At 45.8% G+C, this 15,404-nt stretch overlaps 2 protein-coding genes across 7 annotated transcripts in view; both read right to left on the reverse strand.

The window, feature by feature from the left end:
* Positions 1 to 15,404, reverse strand: part of LOC143766127 (uncharacterized) — a 114,550-nt gene that overhangs the window by 6,972 nt on the left and 92,174 nt on the right. For all 6 annotated transcript variants that reach the window (XR_013213536.1, XM_077253573.1, XM_077253571.1 and 3 more), the window contains one exon: positions 7,575 to 7,669. The gene's annotated coding sequence lies outside the window, so the exon portion shown is untranslated. The remainder of the gene's footprint in view (positions 1 to 7,574; positions 7,670 to 15,404) is intronic.
* LOC143769268 (uncharacterized) lies at positions 2,893 to 4,847 on the reverse strand. The gene is made up of 6 exons (XM_077257784.1): positions 4,806 to 4,847; positions 4,650 to 4,719; positions 4,508 to 4,577; positions 4,132 to 4,324; positions 3,820 to 3,976; positions 2,893 to 3,703 (listed from the first exon to the last, which is right to left on the reverse strand). Exons 2-6 carry the CDS (start codon positions 4,694 to 4,696, stop codon positions 3,313 to 3,315), a joined length of 858 nt encoding a protein of 285 aa, XP_077113899.1. The 5' UTR covers positions 4,697 to 4,719; positions 4,806 to 4,847; the 3' UTR covers positions 2,893 to 3,312.

Below are 15,404 nucleotides of genomic sequence, written 5' to 3' on the forward strand. Positions count from 1 at the left end.
AAAAGGAAATTTTCTGGACCCCAAAAACGCACTTAGACCCCTTCACACATAAAGAATTAGACCGCAGAACCTGAAAAACTCTCCTGACCTGCTGGACATGAGAGTCCCAGTCATCAGAAAAAATCAGAATATCATCCAGATATATTATCATAAATTTATCCAGAAAATCGCGGAAAATATCATGCATAAAAGACTGGAAAACTGAAGGGGCATTAGAAAGACCAAAAGGCATGACCAAATACTCAAAGTGGCCCTCGGGCGTATTAAATGCGGTCTTCCACTCATCCCCCTGCCTGATCCGCACCAAATTATACGCCCCACGAAGATCAATTTTAGAGAACCACTTAGCACCCTCTATACGAGCAAACAAATCAGTAAGCAATGGCAATGGGTATTGATACTTAACAGTGATCTTATTCAGAAGCCGATAATCAATACATGGTCTCAAAGAGCCGTCTTTTTTTGAGACAAAGAAAAACCCAGCTCCCAAGGGAGAAGAAGATGGACGAATATGTCCCTTTTCCAAAGACTCCTTTATATATTCCCGCATAGCAGCATGTTCCGGCACAGACAAATTAAACAAACGACCCTTTGGATATTTACAACCCGGTATCAAATCTATGGCACAATCGCACTCACGGTGCGGAGGTAACGACCCAAGCTTGGGTTCGTCAAAGACGTCTTGATAATCAGAGAGGAACTCAGGGACTTCAGAGGGAATGGACGACGAAATAGAAACCAAAGGTACGTCCCCATGAATACCCTTACATCCCCAGCTCAACACAGACATTGCTCTCCAGTCCAAGACTGGGTTGTGAGACTGCAACCATGGCAATCCCAGTACCAAATCGTCATGTAAATTATACAGCACCAGGAAACGAATAATCTCCTGGTGATCCGGATTGATACGCATGGTTACTTGTGTCCAGTATTGTGGTTTATTATTAGCCAATGGGGTGGAGTCAATTCCCTTCAGAGGAATAAGAGTCTCCAAAGGCTCTAAATCAAAACCACAACGATTGGCAAAGGACCAATCCATAAGACTCAGAGCGGCGCCAGAGTCAACATAGGCGTCCGTGGCAATGGATGACAAAGAGCAAATCAGGGTTACAGACAAAATAAACTTAGACTGAATGGTGCCAATGGAAACAGACTTATCAAGCTTCTTTGTACGCCTAGAACATGCCGATATAACATGAGTAGAATCCCCACAATAGAAACACAATCCATTCTTCCGTCTAAAATTCTGTCGCTCGCTCCTGGACAGAATTCTATCACACTGCATACTTTCTGGCGTCTTTTCCATAGACACCGCCAGATGGTGCACCGGTTTGCGCTCCCGCAGACGCCTATCAATCTGAATAGCCATTGTCATGGACTCATTCAGACCTGCAGGCAAAGGGAACCCCACCATAACATCCTTAACGGCATCAGAGAGACCTTCTCTGAAAGTTGCCGCCAAGGCGCACTCATTCCACTGAGTAAGCACAGACCATTTACGGAATTTTTGGCAGAAAACTTCAGCTTCGTCTTGCCCCTGAGATAGTGCCATCAAAGTTTTTTCTGCCTGAAGTTCCAAATGAGGTTCCTCATAAAGCAAGCCCAAGGCCAGAAAAAACGCATCCACATCGCGTAACGCAGGATCCCCTGCTGGCAATGAGAAGGCCCAATCTTGAGGGTCACCCCTGAGCAAGGAAATCACAATCCTAACCTGCTGAGCAGGGTCTCCAGCTGAACGAGACTTCAGGGACAAATAAAGCTTACAATTATTTCGGAAATTCTGGAAGCTAGCTCTATTCCCTGTGAAGAACTCCGGCAAAGGAATTCTCGGCTCAGATACCGGAGCATGTACCACAAAATCTTGTAAATTTTGTACTTTCGTGATGAGATTATTCAAACCCGCAGTTACACTCTGGAGATCCATTATTGTCAGGTGCACACCGAGCATACAGAGATTAGGAGGAGAGAGAGAAAAAAGACTGCAGCAAGGCAGACTGGAGGAAAAAAAAAAAAAAAAAAATTCCAGCAGACTTCTTATAACTCTCCTTTCTCAACCTGGGTCTTTAACACTTTACAGGCCGGTCAAACTGTCATGATCTCTGCAGGCAGAGATCATAGCAAGCCTATAGAGGGACAAGCTCTCGGAAGATGGAACTATACTGACCATGAACTAAGCCTGCCGCGCAACTAGAAATAGCCAGGTAGCATTTCCTATTTATCGCTAGATGCCCAGCTCTGGCCTAAGACCTAAATAGCTAGCAGAGGGAAATATAAGACCTGGCTCACCTCTAGAGAAATATTCCAAAGAAGACAGTAGCCCCCCACATATAATGACGGTGAGTTCAGATGAAACAACAAACGCAGCGGGAAAATAGTCTTAGCAAATTTGAGGTCCGCTTACTAGATAGCAGAAGACAGATAGTATACTTTCATGGTCAGCAGAAAAACACTAACAAAACACCATCCAGAGATTACCTTAAACTCTGGCATTAACTCATAACGCCAGAGTAGCAATCCCTGATCAACGAGAGCTTTCCAGACACAGTAACAAAACTTCAGCTGTGAACTGGAACAAATAGGCAAAACAAAACATGGACAAAAGTCCAACTTATCTAGTAGTTGTCTAGAAGCAGGAACAAGCACTGAGAGGCATCAGATAACATTGATGACCGGCAAGAAACCACCAGAGAAATGAGCTTAAATAGCGACACCCACTACTGATGGAATCAGGTGAAACAGGAAAGAGGATGACAAGTCCAATTCCACAAGCGGCCACCGGGGGAGCCCAGAATCCAAATTCACAACAGCCATGCCAGAGTCCATAGCGCTCGTAGAGCGGAAGGCCATGCCAGAGTCCATAGTGCTTGAGAGTGGAAGGCCATGCCAGGGTCCTGCTGCATCGTGGTGGTGGCGGTACGGAAGGCCATGCCAGGGTCCTGCTGCATCGTGGTGGTGGTGGTACGGAAGGCCATGCCAGGGTCCTGCTGCCTCGTTGTGTCAGTGGAGGAGGTCCAAGCAGGAGCAGCGGTTGTCATGGTGGTGGCGGTGGGATGTCCAACTGCACTCGGCATGGTGGTGGTGCTGTAGTGGTGTCCGGCTGTGGAAGGAATTGAGGTGGCCGTGCAGTGGTATGCAGCAGAGGTCGGCATTGAGGTCAATCGTGACAGTGAAGGCACAGGTGGATATGCCGACACTGTCTGCTGGAAATACTGACTCTGCTGTATAGCCTGCACGTAAGCAGCATTGCAGGCCTGCATGACACTCAGCTGGAGATCAGGAGTAAGGTGTTCCGACATGCCCTGCTCAATTTGGTTAAAAAAAATGATGTGCTGGCCTCTGGAGGTCGGCTTTCACTTGGTCAAGGCTTTTGCTGACCTCCTGGATACGTGCATTCAAGAGGCTATGTGAAACATCCATTCGGTCACCCAAAGCCTTGATTGCTTCATGTAAAACCGAGCTCAAGTGCAAAAACTCGGGCATGAGTGACCTGTCCGAAGCCCTCTGCCGCTGCCGGGAGGAGCCCCCCAAAAAAGGGGCAGTGGAGGAGGACTGCGAAAGGGGAAGACCTGATGGACCAGCTCCCTGGTCTCCAGTTAGTGTGGAAGGCCCACTTGCTGCTGTGCTGCTGGATGGCTGGGACGGGTCCGTGGCTGTCGGATGAAGGACCGCTCCAGAACCTGGGCCAACAGTAGTGCTGTATGTGCTGTGAAAAAAGGAAAAAGAAAATTAATACCAAATATTAACCAGATGCAAAATCCTGTGGAATATAAAAATACAGATTATGGCTATACAATACAACCTAATGCACGTGATACTTACGTTCTCTGGGCAAGGACCGGTCTTAAAAATGCCAGAACTCGATGGTATTTGTATCTTCTGATCCTTGCTCCTGAACCACTGGGAACACGGCTCTCTTGACGCAGGTCCTTGTTGAAGCGGTCCTTCATCGAACGCCAACGTGTTTTGACTTTGGCCACTGTTAAAAAAAAATTGTGGTCAGAAAAAGGACTTTTGGCCGTGCTCACACAACTGTGTGTGATGACAGAAACTCCTGAGAGTTTCTTTCATCACACACAGTCGAGTGAGCACGGCCAAGGTCTCTGCTGCTTCACACTGCAGTGCAATACTTACCAAATGCATTTCGGACCTGTGTCGGGGCATTGTCCCAGCCATCCCACATCTCTTTGGCCACCTCATTCCATAAGCGCCGGATCGTGACTTTGTTTGAGTGCAGTGGATCCAGGGTGTCCCAAAACGGGACTTGCTCCTGGACCAGCGAGATGAGGAGGTCATTCTCAATAAGATCATCCTCCCGTTGTGAAACCTAAAAATTATATAAAGTCATTAAAGTTTGCTCAATTAACATAAGGAAAAGAAAGAAAAAAGATGCTGAGAAATGGCATGAATAGGAAAGTCAACATACAAAAGGATTCCAGAAGAAAAAAGTTAAGAAATATGAATGGAAAGAAAGGAAGATTTAAGATAACAGTCAGCCTTGTATACGTACCCGCTGCCGTCTTTCAACCGGACCTTGACTCCGCTGCCCCTGCCCTGTCTCTGTCGCAGTAGAAGAAGAGCTTTAAAAAAAAGAAAAATTCAAATTGTCACGTGTAGATGTGACAGTGAATACTTACGAGGCAAGTACTCACCTCACTGACATGCTCGACTTCAGACGGCCCAGGAAGAAACTCCTCATGGGAAGAATCCGAAGAAGACATTCTGATGCATGTAGAAAGAAATGGCAGAAATTAGGACATGTAGAGAAAGAAAATAGAAAATAAAGGCATTGGCTAGGATATACTCACATTGTTCAGAGGCTTGTTTTCTCCAAGGTGCTGTGGTCTGTCTGCTATGCTTGGCTGTATGCTGAGAAGTGACCTGCAACTGTCCACACCCTCCCTTTATCACCTTGTATGTGGGGGGTGGCTTATCAGTGTCTATACATGTTTTTCTCTTGTGGAACACATGCGTTCATGAACGCAACCAAATGCATGTGCTTGTAAACGCATGCGTTCATATAGACAGCAATGCGTTTTTTTGTCGCAATCCTTGCGCAATCGACAGCATGCTATTCCAGGCGGCAAATTGACGCCTCTAAAAATTACTACATGTTACATTTCCGCACCAAGCCGCATGCGTCGTCAAACACGGCAAAACGCAAAAAATCAAAAACGCATGCGTCCCTAATGTTAAATATAGGAATACAAAACGCATGCGGATATATGCGGTACAAACGCTGTGGACACAACCGCAAATGTGAAACCAGCCTTACCCAGCAGCACAGAGTAGTTCAAGAAAAACAAGCTACTCTTGTGGATGTTAGCAGACTGATGAATGGCACAGGGCTTCATGCAGCACAGAGTATTTCAGGAGTGAGGTCAGTGAGAATGTGTGACTATTACTGACTTTGCAGTTGATGTGCAGTGTACGGCTGGTGCACAAGTCATCACCTCTGTTAATGCTGATTATTGTAGTCCCATTTCACACCCTACCTCGCCGAATGACCATTTTTATCATTCTCTAGCTCCTCTTGCTTCAGAGTTGCATCATTTGGTGCAGAGAAGCGTAGGAGTATGGTGGGAGATCCGGTGTCCGTCACACCCAGAGGAGTTACCTCTGCCCTGATAATAGTAACACACCTCGCTTGCTGACAGACTGACACTGGCTCCTGTGGGGGCAGGTGTACTTCTGGAGATGGTCACATCTCGGCTGTGTTATCCAGCCGGCAGTGGCCGTGATCAGAGCTAGCTTCGATCTCTGCTGTTTAACCATTTAGATGCTGCAGTCGAGCGTTGACACTGGCATTTAACCCGTTTATATACATTGTAAGACTATTCCTACTGAGTGTGCTGGGGGACACTCGCTTTGCCGCGATATTCAGCACACGGGCACGGGTTTTTAAAACAGAACAGTCCATACGGTTTATTAAGTCTCATAAACCAGATCATGAGCAGTCCTTTTACCCACTGAACCAGGATATCACATTAAGTTTCAGAACCTTAGTCTGTGGCAAGTAAACACGCTGGTCCTCTACTGACCAGCTGCGGTGGGTTACCACACAGTTCATGATACATAACAAGCACCAACAGTCAATGGTACCTTACGGGAGCTCCTGCTCCATCTGCTGACTCCTTGTCAGTCCTCTCTCCTGGGGAAACTGCCTAACGGGGTTCACCAACTTGCCTGGCCGGCACACATCAGTCAGTCCAGAGCCTCCGAAGGCCGGTAGCTTCCCCAACACCGATCATCCAGGTCCACAGTCTCTCGGGTGCTCCAAGAAGACTCCACTCACAGGAGCTTCTCACACAGACTGTCCAGGACCATGATCACACTGTGGTCTTCAGAACGTCCATCCCATCTGGGACCGTTCAACACAGAGGCATGTGCCGTTCAACACAGAGGCATGTGGCCTGTCTGGGTGCTATTCTGGACCTAGTCCAACACCACAGGCCGCCAGGTCCAAACCATGTGCTTTCCAGGAAGCCTCCTCCCAGGTCTTCCTACACAGGCTTCCAGGACCTTGCACTTGGACCTATCAGATCCAAACACTGGAACCACACAGAAGACCATGTGACCCACACCCTGGTCAGGTTATGTACCTGTAACCACACCCACAGTAATGGATCACCTGGGCTGGTCACGTGATCCTGACATCACTGCAGGTCGATCCTCACGGCCTCAATACGACTCCGTGCACATACCGGGGAGACCATGCAGCGCCCCCTACCTGTTACAGGGGTCACTACATCACAACATATACAAAAAAGGTTGCACTCTATCGTGCCAAAGCATGTCTAATATGAAATACATGAAATATGAATAGCAAAACGGCTTTTGAACATTAGGAAAATATTTAAGAGATGCTTTGCACAGAATTTGATATAATCAAATGGTGTGAGCCCATCAACCATCGTCAAGGTGGTCTCATAAAACTGATGGGTCCCTGACCTCCCTGTCCAAATGTGAACACTTACCGAAGGCCAATGTCTGTATGCCTGGGTGAATGTGGACACCTCTGTTCAGCAAAGCCTACATATGAGTTGACCGGGACCAAGTGTGATGAGATGCAATTAAAAACCACATGGTGATGGGAGGAGTGCTCAGTCAGTCAGCTAACATAGAAATGACAGAAAAAAGACTCGCACATCCAAACTAGTGTGAATAGGTGCATACCAGGAGCAGCTACCTCCATACATAAATATACAAAAAAGGTTGCACTCTATCGTGCCAAAGCATGTCTAATATGAAATACATGAAATATGAATAGCAAAATGGCTTTTGAACATTAGGAAAATATTTAAGAGACGCTTTGCACAGAATTTGATATAATCAAATAGTGTGAGCCCATCAACCATCGTCAAGGTGGTCTCATAAAACTGATGGGTCCCTGACCTCCCTGTCCAAATGTGAACATTTGTATGGAGGTAGCAGCTCCTGGTATGCGCCTATTCACACTAGTTTGGATGTGCGAGTCTTTTTTCTGTCATTTAACCCGTTTAGTCACGACATCACAGGCTGTCAATGGCTTACTAATGGTGCTGGCCGCCGACATCTTTTTACATTACATTAATTACCTTAGTTTCAGAGAGGTTAATTCAACCAAACACTGCAATCTATAACAATGCGGTGTATAGTACAAGGGATCAAACGATCACAGGTTCATGTCCACCTGAAGAAATGAAGGAAAAGCTATTACAAAAAAAAAAGTTTTTCAAAATATATAAAAGAAATGAAATTATAAATCACTCCCCAATTTAAAAAAAAAACACATTTGTTGTCAGAGAAATCTTTTTTTATAAAGTTCAGAATTTTTTATAACAGCTAAAAAATAAATAAAAAATGTTTCTATGCTGTAGTCATACTGACCTGGCAAATCACGTTACCAGGTCACTTTTACCGCAAAATGAAAGCCATAAAAATAAACCCTCCCCCCAAAAAACAATGGCGGACTGAGATTTTTTTCCCCATTTCACCGCTATTGGAATTTTTTTCCTTTTTTTTCAATATTTTACATGGTAAAATGAATGGCGTCATTCCAATATGCAAAAAATGACAGAAAAATAAAAAAAATGATGACCCTTGGAAAAAAAATAGGAATTAGTCCTACCGATAATTGTATTTCCAGGAGTCCATCATGACAGCACGACATGAGGTAGTCCTACTCATCCTCTAGGGACAGGAAACACACAAGAGGTTAAAAGCCCCCACTTCCACCTCACCCCCAGTGTCTTTTACCAATCACACCAGGATGGACGCAACTCTATTTTATTGAATTCTTACATACAAATGTTAACCTCACATCAGCTTCAGAATTCAGGGGAGGGAATGTAATGGTGCTGTCATGATGGACTCCTGGAAATAAAATTACCGGTAGGATTAATACCTATTTTCACCAGGATGTCCCCCATGACAGCACGACAGGAGAAATGCCAAATAAATAGCATTTTAGGGCGGTACCACGGCCTGCAGGCCTTTCCATCCGTAAGCTTACTGCTGGCCTGACATCACATCTAGCTTGTAGTGTCCACAGAAAGTCGTCATATTAGACCAAGATGCGTCCCTGCAGCAGACCTCCCAACTGTCCCGGCTCCAGCGGGGCAGTCCCAATTTTGAGAGTCTGCCCCGCTGTTACGGCCGGGATCTTAATTTTCCCGCACTGTACTGACTGTGATCCATTATTCATTCACCGTCTGGTTGTTAAGAGACGTCAGGAAACTTCCTCTGCAGCTTTTCTTTGTACAACATCCGGATGGCTTGCTCTGTGCGCACAGGACCTGTGATGAGGTCACAGGGGGGGAGAAGTCAGGGGTCACATGATCAGGGGCCTCCATGTATGCAGGCATCTGCTGTGCTGGTTGTCATGGTGCTGCATGAGGGTAAGTTTATGTGTGGAGTCAGGAGGGGTTCACAGTGTGGATGTAACAGAGCCGTGTGTGTATGAGGTGTACGGAGAGGATCGACCTGTGTATGAGGTGTACGGAGCAGAGCTGTGTGTGTACAAGGTGTACGGAGCGGAGCCGCGTGTGTGCGAGGTGTACGGAGCGGAGCCGCATGTATACGAGGTGTACGGAGTGGAGCTGCGTGTGTATGAGGTGTATGGAGCGGAGCCGTGTGTGTGTACGGAGCAGAGTCGCATATGCATGACTCCCAACCATTCAGGATCCAGCACGACAGTCCCAATTTTGAGACTCTGTCCCGCCCGGGATCCTCCTTTTCCCGCATGGCCTCAGACCAAATGTACCACCGCTTTAAACTGCTTGCACAATCTCTGTGTCAGATCGGAGCAGATATTGCTCCTCGCTCTGACACTGACTGGCACAGGAGACACGGAGAGGTCTTTATCAGTGGCGCAAAGCTTCAGCGACATGATCAGTTAGCGGCGTGGCTGGATGACATCATTGAGAGCCGCAGGAGGAAGCTGCCGGCTGCTGTGAGGGAGCGCGGGGAGAGGTGTGTATGTAGGTGTGTGTGTGGTGATGGAGAAGGCAATGATAGGGATTGGGGAGAAGGCAATGATGGGGTGAGGTAAGTATGTGTGGCCATTATACTGTACGCAGCATCATGTGGGGCTATTATACTGTACCCAGCATCATGTGGGGCCATTATACTGTACCCAGCATCATGTGGGGCCATTATACTGTACCCAGCAACATGTGGGTCCATTATACTGTACGTAGCATCATGGGAGGCCAATATACAGTATTCAGCATCATGTGGGCCCATTATACTGTATGGAGCATCACGTGGGGCCATTATACTGTACGCAGCATCTTGTGGGGCCATTATACTGTATGCAGTATCATGTGGGGCCATTATACAGTGTGGAGTACTGTGTATCCATTATACAGTATTGAGCATCATGTGGGGCCATTATACAGTATGGAACATTGTGTGGCCATTATACAATATTGAGCATCCTGTGAGGCCATTATACAGTATGGAGAATTGTGTGGCCATTATACAATATTGAGCATCATGTGGGGCCATTATACAGGATGGAGCATCATGTGGAGCCATTATACAGTATAGAGCACTGTGTGGCCATTATACAGTATTGAGCATCATGTGTGGCCATTATACAGTATGGAGCATCATTTGGGGTCATTATAATGTACGCAGCATCATGTGGGGACATTATACAGTATGGAGCACTGTGTGGCCATTATACAATATTGAGCATCATGTGGGGCCATTATACAGTATGGAGCATCATGTGGGGCCATTATACAGTATGGAGCACTGTGTGGCCATTATAAAATATTGAGCATCATGTGGGGCCATTATACAGTATGGAGCATTGTGTGGCCATTATACAATTTTGAGCATCATGTGGGGCAATTATACAGTATGGAGCATCATGTGGGGCCATTATACAGTATGGAGCACTGTGTGGCCATTATATAGTATTGAGCATCATGTGGGGCCATTATACAGTATGGAGCACTGTGTGGCCATCATACAGTATTGAGCATCATGTGTGGCCATTATACAGTACAGAGCATAATTTGGGGCCATTATACAGTATGGAGCACTGTGTGGCCATTATAGAGTATTGAGCATCATGTGTGGCCATTATACAGCACGGAGCATCATGTGGGGCCATTATACTGTACACAGCATCATGTGGGCCATTATACAGTATGGAGCACTGTGTGGCCATTATACAGTATGGAGCATCATGTGGGGTCATTTTACAGTATGGAGCACTGTGTGGCCATTATACAGTATTGAGCATCATGTGTGGCCATTATACAGTATGGAGAATCATGTGGGGCCATTATACTGTACACAGCATCATGTGGGGCCATTATACAGTATGGAGCACTGTGTGGCCATTATACAGTATTGAGCATCATTTGGGGCCATTACACAGTATGGAGCACTGTGTGGCCATTATACAGTATTGAGCATCATGTGGGGCCATTATAATAATAATAATAATAATCTTTATTTATATAGCGCCAACATATTCCGCAGCGCTTTACCGTTTAACAGTTTCAAACACAACAGTCATAGGTAACAATGTTAACAATATAATAATAAAGCACAATAAGATGACCCTGCTCGTGAGAGCTTACAATCTACAATGAGGAGGGGAGATACAAAGTACAGGTGTGTATTTACAATGGTGTATTTACAATGATGGTCCAGCCATCTTCAGGGGGTGGGGGGTAGATGGTGATAGTGAATGGGCTACACACACAAACATAAAATGACTGATTAGGGAACGTGATAGGCCGCTCTGAACAAATGAGTTTTGAGTGAGCGCCTAAAGCTATGCAAGTTGTGGATGGTCCTAATATCTTGGGGTAGAGCATTCCAGAGGATTGGCGCAGCACGGGAGAAGTCTTGGAGTCGGGAGTGGGAGGTACGGATTAGTGCAGAGGTTAGTCGAAAGTCGTTTGCAGAGCGCAGAGGTCGGCTAGGCCGATAGACAGAAATGAGGGAGGAGATGTAAGGGGGTGCCGCACTGTGGAGAGCTTTGTGGGTGAGAAAAAGTACTTTGAATTGTATCCTGTAATGAATGGGCAGCCAGTGTAATGACTGGCAAAGAGCGGACACGTCCGAGTAATGATTAGCCAGATGGACGACCCTGGCTGCTGCATTAAGGATAGACTGGAGAGGGGAAAGTCGCGTGAGGGGGAGGCCAATTAGAAGAGAGTTGCAGTAGTCCAGGCGGGAGTGGATTAGGGCGACAGTGAGAGTTTTTGTTGTCTCCATGGTGAGAAAAGGGCGGATTCTAGAGATGTTCTTTAGGTGTAAGCGGCACGAGCGGGCAAGAGATTGTATGTGGGAGGTGAAGGAGAGATCGGAGTCAAACATGACACCCAGACAGCGTGCCTGCTGCCTAGGTGTTATTATGGTGCCACCCACGGAGAGGGAAATGTCAGATTTAGGGAGGTTAGTAGAAGGCGGGAGCAGAAGAAGTTCAGTTTTGGAGAGGTTGAGCTTCAGATAGAGAGCGGACATGATGTTAGAGACTGCAGACAGTCAGTGGCGTTCTGTAGTACAGCGGGGGTAAGGTCAGGGGCTGACGTGTATAGTTGTGTGTCATCAGCGTAAAGATGGTACTGAAAGCCAAATCTGCTGATGGTCTGTCCAATTGGGGCCGTGTAGAGGGAGAAGAGAAGGGGGCCAAGGACTGAGCCCTGAGGTACCCCAACAGTGAGAGGAAGAGGAGATGAAGTGGAGCCGGAGAACAGAACACTGAAGGAGCGGTCAGAAAGATAGGAAGAGAACCAGGAGAGAGCAGTGTCCTTAATGCCTAGTGACATTATACAGTATGGAGCATCATGTGGGGCCATTATACAGTATGGAGCACTGTGTGGCCATTATATAGTATTGAGGATCATTTGGGGCCATTATACAGTATAGAGCACTGTGTGGCCATTATACAGTATTGAGCATCATGTGTGGCCATTATAATGTACGCAGCATCATGTGGGGCCATTATACAGTATGGAGCACTGTGTGGCCATTAGAGTATTGAGCATCATGTGTGGCCATTATACAGTATGGAGCATCATGTGGGGCCATTATACTGTACACAGCATCATGTGGGGCCATTATACAGTATGGAGCACTGTGTGGCCATTATACAGTATGGAGCATCATGTGGGGCCATTATACAGTATGGAGCACTGTGTGGCCATTATACAGTATTGAGCATCATGTGTGGCCATTATACAGTATGGAGCATTGTGTGGCCATTATACAATATTGAGCATCATGTGGGGCCATTATACAGTATGGAGCATCATGTGGGGCCATTATACAGTATGGAGCACTGTGAGGCCATTACACAGTATGGAGCACTGTGTGGCCATTATACAGTATTGAGAATCATATGTGGCTATTATACAGTATGGAGCACTGTGTGGCCATTATACAGTATGGAGCACTGTGTGGCCATTATACCGTATTGAGCATCATGTGTGGCCATTATACAGCATGGAGCACTGTGTGGCCATATTTTTTTGTTTATAATTATTGTTCATGAAACAGTGTGATCAGCAGTGTTAAATGGGTGTGGTTGGGACATGGATATGGGTGTGACTAATTGTGAAATGGGTGTGGTCAGAGGCGTAGTCTAAAATTTGCAAGCGCAGCAAACTTTATCCCTTCTTTGCCTTCTTCAAAAGTTGGGAGGTATGCCTGCAGATCTGGTCTATGAAAGCCTCTGCTCTTTCGGCCCAGGATACGGGAATCACTATCATGGAGTGAGCTTTAATATTATGCTCACGATATGGTTGATGTAATCCACCTGCAGAAAGTTGACTTCGAGGCTTTCTTGCCCCTATTCTTCCCTGCATACTGTATGACCAAGTCCGAGTCCTGCCTCTAGGAAGCTGTGACCTCTACGTAGCGCATCACTGCTTGTCTTACATCCAGTGTGTGAAATAGCCTTTCTTTCTCGTTCTTCGTGAGATGACAAAATCATGGAAGAACGATCTCTTGGCTCAAATTTGTCTCCGATACTACCTTTGGCAAAAAGGACGGGCCAAACCTAAATATTAAACGATGCTCTAGGATCTGTAAATAGGGATCCCTTACCGACAGTGCCTGGATTTCACTTAACCATTTCGCAGAGGTGACCGCCACCAGAAATGCGGTCTTCATGGAAAGAAAGTTAATGTTAGATTCTTCTTGGGGTTCAAAGGGTGATTTGCACATTGTCTCTAACACTAGGTTTAGGTCCCATGGTGGAAAAGTCTCTCTGATTATGGGTCTTAACCTATTAACGGCTTGAGTGAACCTTGCAATCCATGGATAGGCTGTTAAAGGGAAGTCCATAAAGGCGCTAAGGGCAGAAATCTGTACCTTTAGTGTGCTAGGCCTCAGACCCATCTCAAATCCGCTCTGAAGGAATTCCAATATTCTGGGAATGTCTGTACGGGATATGTCCGAAGTAGATTCTCCCACGTAAGAACAGAACTTCTTCCATATCTGGGAATAGATCGCTGATGTCATTAGTTTTCTACTCACCTGCAAGGTGGTTATCACCTTAGCACTAATAGGAGGACCATGAGTCAAAAAAGTTGCCAGAAAATAGTTAGAGCAAAAGTACAAAATTTATTAAAGATACAATCAATATCAAGATAAAATATTACCAGTTACAATAAAGTGACTAAATCCGTGGATACAATGGTGAGCTGAGAACACCAGGACGAGACATGGAAATCCTAAAGTATATGAATATGTAATACATATGCTGTCACAGACGTGTGCACTGAAGACTAACTGCCAAAAGCAGGCAGCCCAGCAAAGTAATGTGATGGTAACATAAAGTGCAAACGTACTAAAACAATTAACCGGGGACTACAGCACACATAAAATAAGTAAAGCAATTAGTTACCCATGTGGGATGATGTAGAGGTCCCGTCCGGCGCCCAGTCACATACCCCAACGCGCGTTTCGCGTTTGAACGTTGCCGCTTCCTCAGGGCGCGTGGCTTAATTGAGATCTCAGTCCCATATAAATAGCGGTCACATCCGATCATGTGACCGAGTAAAACAAGTGAGAAACTGCGCATGCGTGAACCGCAAGTCCAGCGCTGTGCATCCCAAGCCTCATTCCCGTGACATCGACGCCAGTCATGTGAGCGGGCAGGCGCCACGCCCACAACACATGACACGGGACCGCGGCACAGGAAGAGGTCGAGAGGTAACATAGGCCAGATTATGCAGTATATTTATAAGTGACAGTGCTAAGAAACAGTGCCAAAATACAAAATAATAAGATACCAATGTATTGGAACTATTTAAATAGTGTTATATAAGGCTAAAGAATGCGCGTGCGCACATAATAATAAAAGTGATAAATTCCCCAAAGTCCAGTTTCCAGGATCCCATGATAGATGTCGATACTGAGATCCACCCATATACAAGATCAAAAGATACAGGGGGAGCAGGACAGGGGAAAATTTGGTGTGCAATAAAAAAGCAAATGGTAATAACAGCAATGACAAAGATAAAATATCCCAGCGGTGTACATGAACGAGTCCACAGTTAAGGACATCTAAACAAGAGCACATTATCCAATAAATGGTGTAGAGCAATTAGCCATAAACCACATATGACAGATCTTCAATTGATTATATCTGCAGAGGCCATTATTCACGGTTATGATGTTCATTCTAAACTCTACATGATGCTCAATGTTGAAGCTTGTAGATCTTCAGTTCCACTCCAACCTCAGATTAGTGTCCCCAGATAGCAGACATCACATGGACACCGTCGAGAAAAAATTACACACTAAAATATGAGACAAAGACACACAATTAAAAACTGATGTGGTATGGTGGGGACAGCAGGAAAAAACCGGAGGAAAGGGAAATACAAACTTATATATTTCAAAGATAAGAGGAAAAGCCATGTGCCTCATTGAGGCCTATGGGCGTCATA

The sequence above is a fragment of the Ranitomeya variabilis genome, chromosome 4, assembly GCF_051348905.1.
Source record: "Ranitomeya variabilis isolate aRanVar5 chromosome 4, aRanVar5.hap1, whole genome shotgun sequence".
Classification (NCBI taxonomy): Eukaryota; Metazoa; Chordata; class Amphibia; order Anura; family Dendrobatidae; genus Ranitomeya; species Ranitomeya variabilis.

Excerpts from the sequence above, each read along its gene's own strand:
- LOC143769268 (XM_077257784.1), bottom strand. The coding sequence starts at position 4,696 with ATGAGGAGTTTCTTCCTGGGCCGTCTGAAGTCGAGCATGTCAGTGAG. Across the intron at positions 4,325-4,507 it reads CGGTTGAAAGACGGCAGCGG|GTTTCACAACGGGAGGATGA; the intron begins GTACGTATACAA and ends TATAATTTTTAG. Across the intron at positions 3,704-3,819 it reads CCGGTCCTTGCCCAGAGAAC|CACATACAGCACTACTGTTG; the intron begins GTAAGTATCACG and ends CTTTTTTCACAG.